The sequence below is a fragment of the Lucilia sericata genome, unplaced genomic scaffold, assembly GCF_015586225.1.
Source record: "Lucilia sericata isolate MDLA Ls3-8-SP2 unplaced genomic scaffold, ASM1558622v1 Contig001585F_arrow, whole genome shotgun sequence".
Taxonomy (NCBI): Eukaryota; Metazoa; Arthropoda; class Insecta; order Diptera; family Calliphoridae; genus Lucilia; species Lucilia sericata.
In genome coordinates this window covers 1-17371 of record NW_023995504.1, presented here as the reverse complement: position 1 = coordinate 17371, position 17371 = coordinate 1, and the positions used below count along the sequence as shown (strand labels likewise).

At 26.4% G+C, this 17371-nt stretch overlaps 2 protein-coding genes across 2 annotated transcripts; both read right to left on the bottom strand.

Annotated features, from left to right (window-relative positions):
* Positions 1-348: 348 nt before the first annotated feature.
* LOC119612033 (L-xylulose reductase) lies at positions 349-1448 on the bottom strand. Its single transcript, XM_037967746.1, has 3 exons — positions 1236-1448; positions 891-1143; positions 349-831 (listed from the first exon to the last, which is right to left on the bottom strand). The coding sequence occupies exons 1-3, from the start codon at positions 1285-1287 to the stop codon at positions 411-413; spliced, it is 726 nt and encodes a 241-aa protein (XP_037823674.1). The 5' UTR covers positions 1288-1448; the 3' UTR covers positions 349-410.
* A 4529-nt stretch (positions 1449-5977) lies between these two features.
* On the bottom strand, positions 5978-12107 carry LOC119612029 (histone H3.3A). The gene is made up of 3 exons (XM_037967741.1): positions 11817-12107; positions 8014-8302; positions 5978-6397 (listed from the first exon to the last, which is right to left on the bottom strand). Exons 2-3 carry the CDS (start codon positions 8293-8295, stop codon positions 6269-6271), a joined length of 411 nt encoding a protein of 136 aa, XP_037823669.1. The 5' UTR covers positions 8296-8302; positions 11817-12107; the 3' UTR covers positions 5978-6268.
* Between the last annotated feature and the right edge of the window lie 5264 nt (positions 12108-17371).

Sequence of the window (17371 nt, the reverse complement as noted above, 5' to 3'; positions counted from 1 at the left end):
TGTTTTTCATCCATAAATTGCTTAAATGTATCGGAACAAGGGAATATTGAAGATAAATGCGATATTATGAAAAATAAATCACATTTAATATTCATAACTGGTGTAGGGTATCAAATGGTCGGCCACGCCCGACTATACTTTCTTACTTGTTTTAAAATATATATGGCACACTTTCAATAGAAATTCTCAATTTCGAATAAAAATTTTCAATTTTGAATAGAATATTAAGGTTTTAAATAAAAATTTTAATTTTCGAATACAATTTTAGAATTCTGAATTCAAGAATCAAGAATTCTCACATTCGAATTTCATAGATTAAACAACAAATTAAAACCAAAACCATACAAATCGTTTCAACATACATATCTTTATTTGTTGCAATAAAACTAATTCACTCCATTAACTACCATCTATGAGACCGAATAGCCACCTTCCAAATTCAAATGATGGCCATTAATAAAACTCGATTTTTCGCTCAGCAAATAGACCATGGCATCGATAACCTCCTGCACTTCACAAAATCTATGCAAAGGTATATGTGCCAATAAGGGATCAGCCTTAGCGGGATCACTCCAATTATCACGACCCATTTTTGTCAAGACCACAGTAGGATTAACCGAATTTACACGTATTTTACGTGGACCCAATTCTAAAGCTAATGAACGGGTCAAAGAATCAACAGCTGCCTTGGTGGCACTATAAGCAGCATGACCATCAAATGATCGTGAGGCTGCCAGAGAAGAAACCATAACAATACTAGAATTGTCTTTAAGTTTAGGTAATAAAGTTTGGGTAACATTAAAAACGGCCTTAATGTTGACATCGAAGGTGCTGAAATTAAGAATTTCACAAATTATTATTATAAAATCTAATGTATATAGTTCACTTACTCATCAAAATCTTGTTCGGTTAGTTCACTAAAAGGTTTAATGATCGCAATGCCGGCATTATTGACCAGTCCATCTAATGTGGGTACCCTTTGTAATTGTTGACGCACTTGTTGCCAATCTTTTAGATCGATTTGTAATGTTTGTATGGTTGGTTGTTGTGTTTTTAACTCTTTCAACTGTTCGGCTGATCGCGCTACAGCGATAACATTTGCCCCTGCCTCGGCTAATTGTTTACACAAAGCATTACCAATGCCTTTTTTTTCGAGATGATAAACATTTTTAATCAGTTTATGGCATTTAGATTAGCGGTAATAGAGATTAAGTAATGTGTATTTGTTTACTTACCTGCTCCAGCACCTGTAACTAAAATAGTTTTATTTTTCATGTCCTCATACATCTTTGATGTTTTATTGTTGGTGGACGGTCGGTCTAACTATTTGACAAATGCAGCTGTTTGTTTTCAGTTTAGTAATTGTACTGAAATGTTTTTCCGTATCTCTCTATTGTTTTATACGTTCATAGTTATTTATGCAAAGTTTTTAATTAGTGTCGTATGTGGACTTCATTAGTAAAGCTTTAATTTAGTATAAGCTTTTTTAAGTTTGTCTAACTTTAGTAGAAAAGCATGTACAGGGTTTAACAAAAAGAGATGTTTTTAACATTTTCTAGTCTGAACTAGATCTATACTGAATGGGCTGCAGACTGATCTAAAGTCTGGACTATAGACTGATCTATGGTATGAACTATGGGCTGATCTATGTATATTCTGTACTACAGATTGATCTATAGCAAGGATTTTATACTGATAGACTGCTCTATAGACTGATCTATTGTCTACACTGTAGACTGATCAATAGTCTGGACTATAGACTGATCTATAGTCTGCTCTATAGACTGATCTATATTCTGCACTATAGACAGATCTATAGTCTACAAAACAGACTGATCTATAGTCTGCACATAGACTGATCTATATTTTGGACTATAGACTGATCTATAGTCTGGACTATAGACTGATCAATAGTCTGGACTTTAGACTGATCTATAGTGTGAACTATAGAATGATCTATAAGTCTGGACTATAAACTGATCTATAGTCTGGACTATACTTACCTATTGTCTGCACTATAGACTGCCCTACAGTCTGTACTATACAGTGATCTATAGTCTGGACTATATACTGATCTATAGTTTGGACTATAGACTAGTCTATAGTCTGGACTATAGACTAATCTATAGTCTGGACTATATACTGATCTATAGTTTGGACTATAGACTAGTCTATAGTCTGGACTATAGACTAATCTATAGTCTGGACTATAGACTAATCTATAGTCTGGACTATAGACTAATCTATAGTCTGGACTATAGACTAATCTATAGTCTGGACTATAGACTAATCTATAGTCTGGACTATAGACTAATCTATAGTCTGGACGATAGACTAAACTATGGTCTGGACTATAGACTAATCTATAGTCGAGACTATAGACTAATCTATAGTCGAGACTATAGACTAATCTATAGTCTGGACTATAGACTAATCTATAGTCTGGACTATAGACTAATCTATAGTCTGGACTATAGACTAATCTATAGTCTGGACTATAGACTAATCTATAGTCTGGACTATAGACTAATCTATAGTCTGGGACGATAGACTAAACTATGGTCTGGACTATAGACTAATCTATAGTCGAGACTATAGACTAATCTATAGTCGAGACTATAGACTAATCTATAGTCTGGACTATAGACTGATCTATTGTCCGAACTATATACTCATATACAGAGTCCGAGCTATAGATTGATGTATAGTAGTCTGGACTATAGACTGCTTCAAAGTCCGATATAAAGACGATCTATAGTCTGATCTATATACAAATATATAGTATAGATTGTAGACTGATCTATAGTCATGACTATAGACTGATATGTAGCTTTTAATAGTCTATAGTGAAGACTTTACAATAGTTTATTGCAACGATCAGTCTACAGACTATAGTATAGACCAGTCAAAAGTAACTGTAAGGAATTTGAATTAAAAAATAGAATATAAATTAACGTAATCCAATAATCATGAACGGAACAGTATGTGAATAGAATACTAATGTATTGTATCTAAGCCCATTCTCAACTACTACATAATGCTTTGTAAAACATTGTACAAAAAGTAGCATTTGATATTTAGCTACAAGTACCTTTTGTCAACAACTGTACTTTTTCTGTTACTGCCTCTTCTGCTGGCGTGGCATCTAACCTAAAATAATGCTTCGATTGAAATTGAAAACACATTTTTAGTTTTTTTTGTTTTTTGGCTTTTCTTGAAAGCCTATGCTAGATGATGTTTTTGATGTTTATTTAACATTTACTTTTTGACGAATACACAGGTTTGTAAACTACATATTCTTTTGTTTTTGTTACTTTTTTGTTGCAATTATTATAAAATTATGATTATTTTTTTTTATATTATAATTATATAAATTGAGATAAAATAATTCACAAAAATATGAAAGAAAAATATAAATTGATTGTAATCAAATAAAAAAAAATTATTAAAAACAACAACTCTTAATAAAATATTTTATATACTAGAAAAGTAGTAAATAAAATAAGTTATAAAGAATTGTTAGGAGGTTAGGGATAATTATAATGTAATAATTAAGTTATATAATATAATGATTATTTTATAAGTTGTGGTATAATAAAGGTAATAATATGTTATATATATAAAAAAAGTAAGATTAATAATAAAGAAGAGTAATGCAAAAAAAATCATATTAATAATAATAAAAAAATTGTATTAAAAAAAATGTATGTTAATAATTGTTATAAGATAAAAATCTTAGAATTTTTTTCTGTTGACGTGCGAGCAAGCTCTGTTAATGCAGCACTAAGTAAGAGACATTTATATACTTATATATTAAATACTTATGACTAATTCTTATAGATTTTATAAAATTTAAATAAAACATCCTTTTGCTGTTGTTTGGCTAAACAACACTAAAAGTTCCAAAGTACTTTTAGGCGGCGAAAACCAGAGATCTTAATGTTTTCATTTAGCCCAGATGTATTTAAATAAATTTATAAATCTTATGGTTTTTGTTTATACTTCGGAAATCTGTAATGTAGTTATATGTAATAATAATTGATACCCTTAAATTTTAAGCCTTAAAAATACATATTTTTTTAAAATTTATAATATATATATATAGAGATAATTATAATTATATTGTTTTTTGTTTTGTTTAATATTGTTATATATATAAAGAGATTAAATGTTTTGTTTTAAATTTTTTAAAATAAGTGGTAAATAAAAAAAATAATTAATGTTTAAGGGAATTGTGGTATAAATTGAGCTATAAATGTGAGAATTAATAATACAAATAAAACTACCATATCCAATATTTTTATATAAGTTTATAATAATTATAAGAATAATAATAAAAAAATGTGATTATTTGGTTTTTGTTATTTAAAGAAATTTTATAAAAATAATTAATATTTCCCTTATTGGTTAATTTTATAAAATTGTTTTAGTTTAAGTTTACTTTAAAAATTACAGGTTTTTTACATGAGTTGTGGTTTTATAAAACAATTCTTTTATTATTCTAACGTTTTCTCCTTGATGTAAAGTTCTTTTTTCTAACTTTTTCTATTTATTTAGCAGGAAGTTTTTCTAAATTTCTTAAATATTCAACATTTCTTTAAGAAAGTGAATAAATAAGAAATTATTTTTAAGTTCGTGTTAAATAAATTGTTAGTTTTATAAATTTGTATAATAATTCTAAGAAAACGTTAAATTTTTACAAATTTTTTAAAAGCTGGAACAAAATTGATATAAAAAATTTTACAAAACAAAGTTTTTTTTAACAAAGTTTTATAAAATTTTAAATTTTGTTTTAAAGTTAATTAAAACCTTTTCTTAAGAAAGTAAACTAAACTAACACTTAACTTTAAATAACAAATTTTATAAAAAAGTAAAAAAAAAAATTCCCATAAATAAAAGTTTAATTCAAAAAAAAGTGATAAATATATAATAAAATTATGAAAAAAAAAAATCCGTATATATAAAAGGTTAAATAAGTTATAAAAAAAGCATATAATAATAAAATAAAAAAAAGTAAAAATTATTTAAAAAAGGGGAGGTTTTTCAATAAGTTGTTATAGATTTAAAAGTTAAAGTTTTTAAATTTAAAATTTAGCTTATAAAACTTTTAAAAACTAAAAGAAAATATTACAAAATTTTCAATCTTTCAAAATTAACTTTAAATTAAACCTTTAAGTTTTCTTTTTTTATAAACAATTTTTTAAAAAACTCGAAGTTTAAACAAAGTTTTATATAAAAACTTCGCTTAAAGTTGACTTTTTTGAATTGTTTATTTCAAAAAAACCCTAATTACTAAAAATACTACTTATTATGATAAAAGCTTTAATTTTGTAATTTTAACATTTAGTTAAAAAACTTCTATGCCACTAAGCTAAAGTTTATAATTAAAAGCAAAACCCTTTAAAAATGTTGAAAAACCAAAAACCACTTTATAATTTTTACTTAATAACTACATGTTGTTGCTGTAGTAGTAGTAGGTTTTTTAATTCTTTATATTTTTGCTACATAATTTAAGAGAAAAAAAGGTTAATTAAAAACCAGTTAAATCTTAAATAAAACTGCCAACACTTTAAAATCCTTTAAAAGTATTCTTAAGAAATTTTTCATATTGAAAAAGAAAAAAAAAAAATCCTCCACAATTTAAAATAAAACAGTATAGTGTTAAAAATTTTTATTTTAAAACGAAAATGTCTTTTATTTTCATATATTTTTTTGTTGTTTTTTTTTTATAATAAAACTCTGTTTAATTTAATTTAAATTATAGAGCAAGTTTTTTTTTTGATTTTATATAAATTTCTTAATAATCTAATAAAGAATTTACAGATTTTGAAAAAAATGTGTTAGCAGCTTTTTTTTTACTGTTTGTTGATGTTATTAATATGATTAACTATGATTTTAAAGTTAAGGGGGTGGTGGTGGTGGTTTGAGCTGAATGCTATTAATTCTTGGACTTATATTAAGTTTTCTTTTTTTTATATATATATAATTACTATTGTTTATGATTACATATTTATGTATTTTGTATTTATATTATTTATAATATTTTTGTTTATTAATAAAATTTATATGTATTATTTTTTTTGTGGTTGTTGTTAAAAATTTTTCTTTTATAATTTTAATATTTCAGTTTTGAAATTTAAATAATTAGAGAACGAGAGAATATGTAAGAATTGTGTAGTTTTGTTGTTGTTGTTTTTTTAAAAAGATAATATAATATAAATTGTTGTATAATTATATTTATGTGTAAATATGCAAAAACAATCAGCGCTTAAGCACGTTCACCGCGAATACGACGGGCCAACTGAATGTCTTTAGGCATAATGGTGACACGCTTGGCGTGAATAGCGCACAAGTTGGTGTCTTCGAACAATCCCACCAAGTAGGCTTCAGAAGCTTCCTATAAATATGAAGAAAAAGTAGAAGAATAAAAGAAGGAATTAGTAAAAAAGTTTAAAAAATTTAATAACAAACTTTTTAAAAACAAAATTTTAAAATTGATTTCAAAATTTCTAAGTTCGAATTTGAAAAAATTTTCAAATAAAACTAAATTTGTAATTTTAGGAATCCTCAAGATATAGAGATTATTTTAACAGCTTAAAAATATTTTCGAACTTAAGTTCGAATTTTCGATTTTAATTTCGAATTTTCGAAATTACCTTAAAAACCTTATATTTTGCAACTACATTTGAAAATATTAAAAAAATTCATAAAAATTTCAAAATTATTTAAAAAATTTTAAAGTTCGAAATTGAAAAATTTAAGAAATTGTCTTCAAATGAAACAAAAATTATTATTTTAGGAATCCTAGTGATATAGAGATTATTTTAACAGCTTTAAAATTTTTTCGAACTTATGTTCGAATTTTGGAATTTAATTTCAAATTTTCGAACATGTCTTAGAAAGCTTATATTCTGAAACTACATTTGAAAACAATTTAAAATTTTGATATTATTTTCGATTTTTTTTTTAATTCAAATTGGAAAGAACTTAAGTTAGAATTTTCGAACATATGTTAAAAAGCTTATATTTTGCAACTACATTTGAAAACACATTAAAATTCATAAAAATATCAAAATTTCGAATTTAAAAATAAAAAATATTCAAAATTGGTCTCAAATGAAACTAAAATTATTACTTTAGGGATCCTCATGATATAAAAATTATTTTAACAGCTTTAAAATTTTTTCCAACTTATGTTCGAATTTAATTTCAAATTTTCGAACATGTCTTAGAAAGCTTATATTCTGTAACTACATTTGAAAACAATTTAAAATTTTTAAATTATTTTCAATTTTTTTTTAATTCGAATTGGAAAGAAGTAACATATCGAATTCGAATGCAACTTGAATTGTATGAACCCTTCAAGATTTAGGAATTATGGTAATGGTTTTAAAATTTTTCGAACATAAGTTCGAATTTATATAATTCCGAATATTCAAACATAATTCTGCCAAATTTATATATTGATATAAACCTACAGTCGAACTAAGATTGCAAAAGCTCTTAAAAACGTAATTTGAAAGATTTCGAAATTATTTCCTAAAAGAAGATTTCAACAATTTCGTGTTTAATTTTTGTGCATAACTGTACCAATAAAACATTAAAATTTTGTAAATAAATGCAAATAAATAGCAAACAAGAAATCTTATTGAAAAAAGTTTTTAAATTGACTTTTGTCCATCAATAACTAGAATATGGAAAGAACTGCATTTCTTATCACATTGTTATTGTCGTCAATATCAATTTAAAAAAATTCAACTTTTAAGTCCAATGAACTTAAAATATTTAAATAGTTAATTCATCACTTTGTTCCCTCAACAATAAACTTGTAATTAATCAAAAAGTAGAATATTCGAAATTGTTCATTGTTTGGCCGTGTATAATTCGGTTTATTGTCGTGGAAACACTATTTTCATTCATTTTTATTATGAAAATCTCATATTACAAACTCTAATGAATATTAACTACAAATTTAGATTCGAAATTTATCAATTGATGATCAAAAACACTTACTTGCAAAGCACCGATGGCAGCAGATTGGAAACGTAAATCGGTCTTGAAATCCTGGGCAATTTCACGCACTAAACGTTGGAAAGGCAATTTGCGAATAAGCAATTCTGTGGATTTCTGGTAACGACGGATTTCACGAAGAGCAACGGTACCGGGACGGTAACGATGGGGCTTCTTGACACCACCGGTAGAGGGTGCTGATTTACGTGCAGCTTTGGTAGCCAATTGTTTACGGGGGGCTTTACCACCAGTGGATTTACGAGCAGTCTGCTTAGTACGGGCCATTTTTTAACTAGAAAAAAAAAAAGTATAAAAGAAAGACTTATTAAATTTTTAATTTGTTAAAATATAATTCAAGTTCTTCATCTTAACTCCTCGGAATAGAGGTTTTAATATCAAAACACATTTATGGTTGTTGTTTACGTCATTATGTTAATGCGTCTTTTGAAACTTTGTGGTTTTTTTCGTTATTATATAGTATGATGACATTCTTATCTCATTTCAATAAGTAGTAAACTTGTGACCTTTCTTATAAATAAGAAATTGTTTATAAAATTGCAATTTAAAAAAAAATATATATTGACAAATTTTTCCTTAATGCAGTATTAATTTTACGCCCAAATTTTGTAAAGCAAATCACATTACTTTGTAAACATTTCCGACATTTCTTTGAAAAACAACAACAAGGTAAATTGAACCCTTAAACAGCCATTTTGTTTTTATGAATTTGATTTAAAAAACAAGCATTGGTTTATAGTTGCTTTTCTAAGAATTTGATTTGAAAGATTTTAAATAATTTTGAAAATAAATATTTATTTCTAAGTGTTTCTATGTCCATCTAAGGAATGAATATTTAATTTAAGGTCTTTTTTAAAATATATTCACATTCATTATTTTATATTTTCTTTCGTCATATTTTGAAATTTACAAAAATCTCTTTTTCGCCTTAATTTCAACTTTATAAAGTGATTTATTTTTAATTCTAACACCAATTCACTTAGTTTTGCAAATAAACAATTTTCTTACTTTTTTAAATATTTTAACTTTTTTTAACACAAAACAACAAATATATATTTTTTTCGTGTAACTACACTCTTCAACTGCTTGCAGCTAACTGATGTAATATTACAAATCTTACGAGATGATATTAATTTTTACATTTTTCATTTAATACCTAGAGTCGGGGTTAATTACCATTGGCTAAAGGCCTTAATAATCGAAGGAGGAAAAGAGAGGGTGATATATATATTTTTTTGGAAATAATTGTTATAAAAACACATCTGCTAGTTATTTGTCTACAAAATTCTATTGTTTAACTTTTTTACCTAAATCTTTAAGGCGGCAAATTATATTAAAAGGTTTCAGCTGTTTCTTAAGTTAAGCTAAATTTATAATGATGATGATGGCTTGCTGGTTTGGAGGTAAACAGTTATTGATACATGTCAATGTGTATTTTTGGCGCGTAATTAAAAATTCTTGTCAATTTTTTTTTGGTACGAAAATAAATTTACTTTGTTGGATAAAAACTACAACAAATATTTTGTTAACCATTTCCCGCCAAAAATTTTACATTTCTTTACAAATTTAAAGCAAAATTATTCTAAATAAATTAAATATTACTTTTTTTTTTAATTTTCCATTTCAAAGTTTTATAGAACTTTTTTATGAAAAATTTTTAGGAGTAAGGCCCACAGTATTAATTCTCCTTTGATCTGTTTATCAGCTGTTATCGTTTAAACTAAATTGTACTAACAACAATAGTTTCCCTATTCAATTCAATAGAATAATCACCATATTGGTTAGTCAATAAAAGAGTCCATAAACTAAACGGAATATTCCACAATATTGTCGTTCCCACCATGATTGGATTTTCGCTCCGGCACGATACGAGTCTTACTCGCTCACAGAATGTCAACCACAGCTGTTTCAACAGAAAGTTTTTCCCCAGGAAAGAACTGTTACAACAACAAACTTGTCTATAGATCATTCAATAGGCTAGTCAATAAAGTAGTAGATTATACATAGACTAGTCCTAATACTAGTCTATTGACTTGTTCACATACTATTCTAGTGACTGTTCACAGATTAAACCAAAGACTTGACTATTTCACAGACAAGTCTTTGGCTTAGTCAATAGACTAATATATACAATAAAAGTCATTGGACGAGTCCATAGACTGATCTATTTACAAGTCCACAGACAAAACCATACATTTATCGAATGTTTAAACTAGTCAATTGTCTAGTCCACATACTAGTCTATTAACTTGACCAGACTTTACCAAAGTCAATAGACCAGTCCAAAGACAAGACCATAGACTTCTCTATTGAGATTGTCTATTGACTAGTTTAGCGACTTGTCTCTTGATTAGTCAACTAACTTATCTAATAATTAGTTCATAGGCTAGTCTATTGACTAGTCAGTAGAATTTTATAAATTGTAGAAATCAATAAAGTCTATACCACATGGAACATTCTTTTTCATATTTGGGTACATACGATTAGGGACAAAATTTTAAAAAACTTTAAAATTTCAGTTTGACATTTTATGCTTCAGCCTACTTTTTTCTCATTTCTATCGGGGATTGTGCATCTTAAGAAGAATAAAAATGAATCACTACAAAATATTTGTAATGTTAAAGAGTAATGGATTTTTAAATATGCATAAGTACAAAATAAATGACGTCATTTAAATATTTTTAAATAATTGCGTATTTTTTAAATGATTAAATATTTATTTACAAACAATTGCATATACAAATTCAAACCCATAATGTCGTCTCCCATCCACTACCATTAGTAAAAAACACACTTTGATGTTTTACTTCAAAAAAGAGCGCCAAAATCCTAATGAAATCAAATAAATTTTAAAATCATCACAATTAAACTTTGATTTTTTTCCCACAATATCAATTAAAATGCAACACTGTGGAGAAATCGTGGATAAAAACAAAAAGGAATTGCTGTGCTAACCAACAAAAACAAATGAAAAAAAAATTATTGTGTTGCGCGCGCGAATTTATGTTTGTGTATGTGTGTCTATCTCTTTTTCCACTTCTTCTTCTACAGCAAATAGAAGAAGACAGCGAATAATAAGCACACAACAGAAATTAACGAAAACACGTATACACACACATATTGACAAGCCGCCAAATAATATAAAAAAAAAAATCATGCACAAACACGAACTACCAAACAGAAAAGCACATTAAAAAAAGATGGGGAAAAAGTGATGGCAAAAGAAACCATAAGCTTGACTAACAAAATAAAAACCAATAATTTATTTTATGAAAAATAAATTATCAAATATTTCACAAAATTATGAAAATTTTTCAAATTTTCTTAACAACCACAATATTTAAGCACTTTTTAAACTTGTTACAAAAGAAATAAAATTTCTTTTTTTTTTAAGGAAAATTTCTGGAAAAACTATTTTTTTTTAAAAATTTTCCATTTTTCCTCGAAAATCATATCCGCCATTTTGATTTTATTTTGTTACTTTATCAAGAAATTGTAATATTCAGTTCAGCAGTAGTATAGTCAGACATCACAATACTTATTTTTTTTGTGCACAACTGCACACCGCTAACGTCTTTCACATCTAAAAGTTGGATCAGCCAACCATAGTTGTGTCGTCGTTGCTTTTGTGTATCCAGTATAATTATGAAAAGAAAAAAATGTCCATGGGAGTCTCATTTAGCGGAGCACCCACTTTTGTTTTTCAAGTAATTCACACAAAAACACTTTTTATATATTTTTTTTCTAGAAACTTTTTGTTTTATTTTTTTTTCTTGCTAAAAACTTACCTTTTCTTTAAATTTTAAGTTTTTTCTTTGCAAATTATTTGTTTTTTTCTTCTTAGCTTTTTAGCGCTTTTTATTCACGTCTTTTTAATTCAACTTCTGATTAGAGAATGAACGCTTTTATTAAAAACCGCGATGAATTATCCCACTTTTTCTTTTAACTTTTACCAAATGCTGCCAGATGTTTGATGAAATTACTTATAAAAATGCTTTAAAAAATGTATTTCTGCTGAAAAATTCTTAATAAAAAATATTTCACAATGTTATGCAATAATTCTATTATATAAAAAATATAAATTTATAAGCAGAACTATTAGTTTAAAGTAGTTTTTACAATTTGTTTTGCTTTGTTGAAAAAATGGGGCAACACTATTTAGTGTTTTGTTAGAAAGAGACCACTAGTGACATTTTCATGTATAAAGTTCATTCAAAGTTCATTTTAGTTGCAGGGTTGTATTATTATATTAGTTCAATACAGTGTTGTATTAAATAAAAAACATCACACGCAAAGTCTTCGTTTTCTTATTAAAATTTTCAAAACATAAAAATAAATAAATTTTAATTGAAAATATACAATTTTACTGTTATTTGTCACACCATTATTAGAGTTAATGAAGTAAAAATAAAAATTGCAAAAAACTATACATCTAAAATGAATATTATTGAAACTGAATGTCTTGTTAGTGATGATAATTCGCCGATAACAGTTAAAGTAAACAAGTTTGTGAGAAGTAGTGAGTGAACAGACCGACACAAACAAGTTAAGTTTTTTTATATTTTCACGATTCCCATGATTTGATTCGGTTTAAATTGGCAATACATAGGACCAGGCCACACTCTAAGTGTGCCGTGCATCGGCCGAACGAAATTGTTTTTTGTTGTTGTTGCTGCAGCAACACGTGTAAAGACGGTGTAGCTGTGTTTAAACAATCCTTGGTCGTTGACCTCCGCGTCCATGGCAGTACTCCATGTCTGTGTCGTTCTGGTGCGACGAACCGATTGACGTGGAATCCAAATAGTGCTTTAGAACAGTTCCGTTCAAAGAGAGAACAGGTCGCCCACAAACGGGACGAAAACATAAAATCAACACAGCCACTGCGGCGTACACAAGAAAAAAAGGTAAGTGACAAAGAATAAACAAAAGGTTGTTGTTGGATTTTTCTGGTTTTTTATATTATTAATACCTAGTCGGTGTTGCAAAAACTACATACCTATATTTTTAGAAGCCTAAATAATAAAATGTAAAAAGTGCATGGTGGGATTGGTTTCTTGATTTTCGTGAAGATAATTAATATTATTATAATATTATCTCAATTTTCAAATTTGATTTTTGGTTTATTTCTCAAATGCATATTTCCAAAGTTATTAACAATTTAAGTTTTTTTGAGTTTTTCTTAGTAAAAAAACAAGTGCTCACAAATCGAACATATTTTCTCAATTAAACGCATATTTAGTAAATTATTAATGATTTAAGATTTTTTGAGTTTTACTTGGTAAAAATCGATTTTTGGTCAAATATACGAGTGATCACAAATGAAGCTTATTTTCTTAATTAAACGTATATTTACGAAGTTATTAACGATTTAAGATTTTTTAGATTTTCTTAGTGAAAATCGATTTTCGGTCAAATGTACGAGTGATCACAAATTAAGCTTATTTTCTCAATTAAACTCATATTTACGAAGTTATTAACGATTTAAGATTTTTTGAGTTTTTCTTACAAATGAAGCTTATTTTCTCAATTAAATGCATATTTACGAAGTTATTAACGATTTATGATTTGAAGCTTATTTTCTCAATTAAATGCATATGTATTTACGAAGTTATTAACGATAAGATTTTTTGAGTTTTTCTTAGTGAAAATCGATTTTTGGTCAAATATACGAGTGGTCACAAATGAAGCTTATTTTCTCAATTAAACGCATATTTACGAGTTATTAACGATTTAAGATTTTTTAAGATTTTCTTAGTGGAAATCGATTTTTGGTCAAATATACGAGTGATCACAAATCGAGCTTATTTTCTCAATTAAACGCATATTTACGAAGTTATTAACGATTAAAGATTTTTTAAGTTTTCTTAGTGAAAATCGATTTTTGGTGAAATATACGAGTGATCACAGATCGAGCTTATTTTCTCAATTAAATGCATATTTACGAAGTTATTAACGATTTAAGATTTTTTTAGATTTTCTTAGTAAAAATCGATTTTTGGTCAAATATACGAGTGATCACAAATTGAGCTTACTTTCTCAATTAAACGCATATTTACGAAGTTATTAACGATTTAAGATTTTTTGAGTTTTTCTTAATAAAAATCGATTTTTGGTGAAATATACGAGTGATCACAAATCGAGCTTATTTTCTCAATTAAACGCATATTTACGAAGTTATTAACGATATAAGATTTTTTTAGATTTTCTTAGTAAAAATCGATTTTTGGTCAAATATATGAGTGATCACAAATCGAGCTTATTTTCTCAATTAAACGCATATTTACGAAGTTATTAACGATTTTTTGAGTTTTTCTTAATAAAAATCGATTTTTGGTCGAATATACGAATGATCACAAATCGAACTTATTTTCTCAATTAAATGCATATTTACGAAGTTATTAACGATTTAAGATTTTTTTTAGTAAAAATCGATTTTTGGTGAAATATATGAGTGATCACAAATCGAGCTTATTTTCTCAATTAAACGCATATTTACGAAGTTATTAACGATTTAAGATTTTTTTAGATTTTTTTTAGTAAAAATCGATTTTTGGTGAAATATACGAGTGATCACAAATCGAGCTTATTTTCTTAATTAAACGCATATTTACGAAGTTATTAACGATTTAAGATTTTTTTAGTTTTGCTTAATAAAAATCGATTTTTGGTCATATATACGAGTGATCACAAATCGAGCTTATTTTCTCAATTAAACGCATATTTACAAAGTTATTAACGATTTAAGATTTTTTTAGATTTTCTTAATAAAAATCGATTTTTGGTCAAATATACGAGTGATCATATTTACGAAGTTATTAACGATTTAAGATTTTCTTAATAAAAATCACAAATCACAATCACAAATCGAGCTTATTTTCTCAATTAAACGCATATTTACGAAGTTATTAACGATTAAGATTTTTTGAGTTTTTCTTAATAAAATCGATTTTTGGTGAAATATACGAGTGATCACAAATCGAGCTTATTTTCTCAATTAAACGCATATTTACGAAGTTATTAACGATTTAAGATTTTTTTAGATTTTCTTAATAAAAATCGATTTTTGGTCAAATATACGAGTGATCATATTTACGAAGTTATTAACGATTTAAGATTTTCTTAATAAAAATCACAAATCACAATCACAAACCGAGCTTATTTTCTCAATTAAACGCATATTTACGAAGTTATTAACGATTAAGATTTTTTGAGTTTTTCTTAATAAAAATCGATTTTTGGTGAAATATACGAGTGATCACAAATCGAGCTTATTTTCTCAATTAAACGCATATTTACGAAGTTATTAACGATTTAAGATTTTTTTAGATTTTCTTAATAAAAATTGATTTTTGGTGAAATATACGAGTGATCACAGATCGAGCTTATTTTCTCAATTAATCGCATATTTACTAAGCTATTAACGATTTAAGATTTTCTTAGTAAAAATCGATTTTTGGTGAAATATACGAGTGATCACAGATCGAGCTTATTTTCTCAATTAAACGCATATTTACGAAGTTATTAACGATTTAAGATTTTTTTAGATTTTCTTAATAAAAATCGATTTTTGGTCAAATATACGAGTGATCATATTTACGAAGTTATTAACGATTTAAGATTTTCTTATCACAATCACAAATCACAATCACAAACCGAGCTTATTTTCTCAATTAAACGCATATTTACGAAGTTATTAACGATTAAGATTTTTTGAGTTTTTCTTAATAAAAATCGATTTTTGGTGAAATATACGAGTGATCACAAATCGAGCTTATTTTCTCAATTAAACGCATATTTACGAAGTTATTAACGATTTAAGATTTTTTTAGATTTTCTTAATAAAAATTGATTTTTGGTGAAATATACGAGTGATCACAGATCGAGCTTATTTTCTCAATTAATCGCATATTTACTAAGCTATTAACGATTTAAGATTTTCTTAGTAAAAATCGATTTTTGGTGAAATATACGAGTGATCACAGATCGAGCTTATTTTCTCAATTAAACGCATATTTACGAAGTTATTAACGATTTAAGATTTTTTTAGATTTTCTTAATAAAAATCGATTTTTGGTCAAATATACGAGTGATCACAGATCGAGCTTATTTTCTCAATTAAACGCATATTTGCGAAGTTATTAACGATTTAAGATTTTTTTAGATTTTCTTAGTAAAAATCGGTTTTTGGTCAAATATACGAGTGATCACAAATCGAGCTTATTTTCTCAATGAAATGCATATTTACGAAGTTATTAACGATTTAAGATGTTTTTAGATTTTGTTAGTGAATATCGATTTTTGGTGAAATATACGAGTGATCACAGATCGAGCTTATTTTCTCAATTAAACGCATATTTACGAAGTTATTAACAATTTAAGATTTTTTTAGATTTTCTTTGTAAAAATCGGTTTTTGGTCAAATATACGAGTGATCACAGATCGAGCTTATTTTCTCAATTAAACGCATATTTACGAAGTTATTAACGATTTAAGATTTTTTTAGATTTTCTTAATAAAAATCGATTTTTGGTTAAATATACGAGTGATCACAGATCGAGCTTATTTTCTCAATTAAACGCATATTTAGATTGAGCTTATTTTCTCAATTAAACGGATATTTACGAAGTTATTAACGATTTATGATTTTTTTAGATTTTCTTAATAAAAATCGATTTTTGGTAAAATATACGAGTGATCACAGATCGAGCTTATTTTCTCAATTAAACGCATATTTACGAAGTTATTAACGATTAAGATTTTTTGAGTTTTTCTTAATAAAAATCGATTTTTGGTGAAATATACGAGTGATCACAAATCGAGCTTATTTTCTCAATTAAACGCATATTTACGAAGTTATTAACGATTTAAGATTTGTTGAGTTTTCTTAATAAAAATCGATTTTTGGTGAAATATACGAGTGATCACAAATCGAGCTTATTTTCTCAATTAAACGCATATTTACGAAGTTATTAACGATTTAAGATTTGTGTTTTTCTTAATAAAAATGGATTTTTGGTCAAATATATGAGTGATCACAGATCGAGCTTATTTTCTCAATTAAACGCATATTTACTAAGTTATTAACGATTTAAGTTTTTTGAGATCACAGAACGAGCTTATTTTCTCAATTAAGCGCATATTTACGAAGTTATTAACGATTTAAGATTTTTGAGTTTTTCTTAATAAAAATCGATTTTTGGTCAAATATACGAGTGATCACAAATCGAGCTTATTTTCTCAATTAAACGCATATTTACGAAGTTATTAACGATTTAAGATTTTTTGAGTTTTTCTTAATAAAAATCGATTTTTGGTGAAATATACGAGTGATCACAAATCGAGC

Coding starts and splice junctions, on each gene's coding strand:
- LOC119612029 (XM_037967741.1), bottom strand. CDS start 8,295: ATGGCCCGTACTAAGCAGACTGCTCGTAAATCCACTGGTGGTAAAGCC. Junction 6,398..8,013: donor CTGCCATCGGTGCTTTGCAA/GTAAGTGTTTTT, acceptor TCATATTTATAG/GAAGCTTCTGAAGCCTACTT.
- LOC119612033 (XM_037967746.1), bottom strand. CDS start 1,287: ATGTATGAGGACATGAAAAATAAAACTATTTTAGTTACAGGTGCTGGA. Junction 1,144..1,235: donor AGTTACAGGTGCTGGAGCAG/GTAAGTAAACAA, acceptor TCGAAAAAAAAG/GCATTGGTAATGCTTTGTGT. Junction 832..890: donor ACCGAACAAGATTTTGATGA/GTAAGTGAACTA, acceptor TCTTAATTTCAG/CACCTTCGATGTCAACATTA.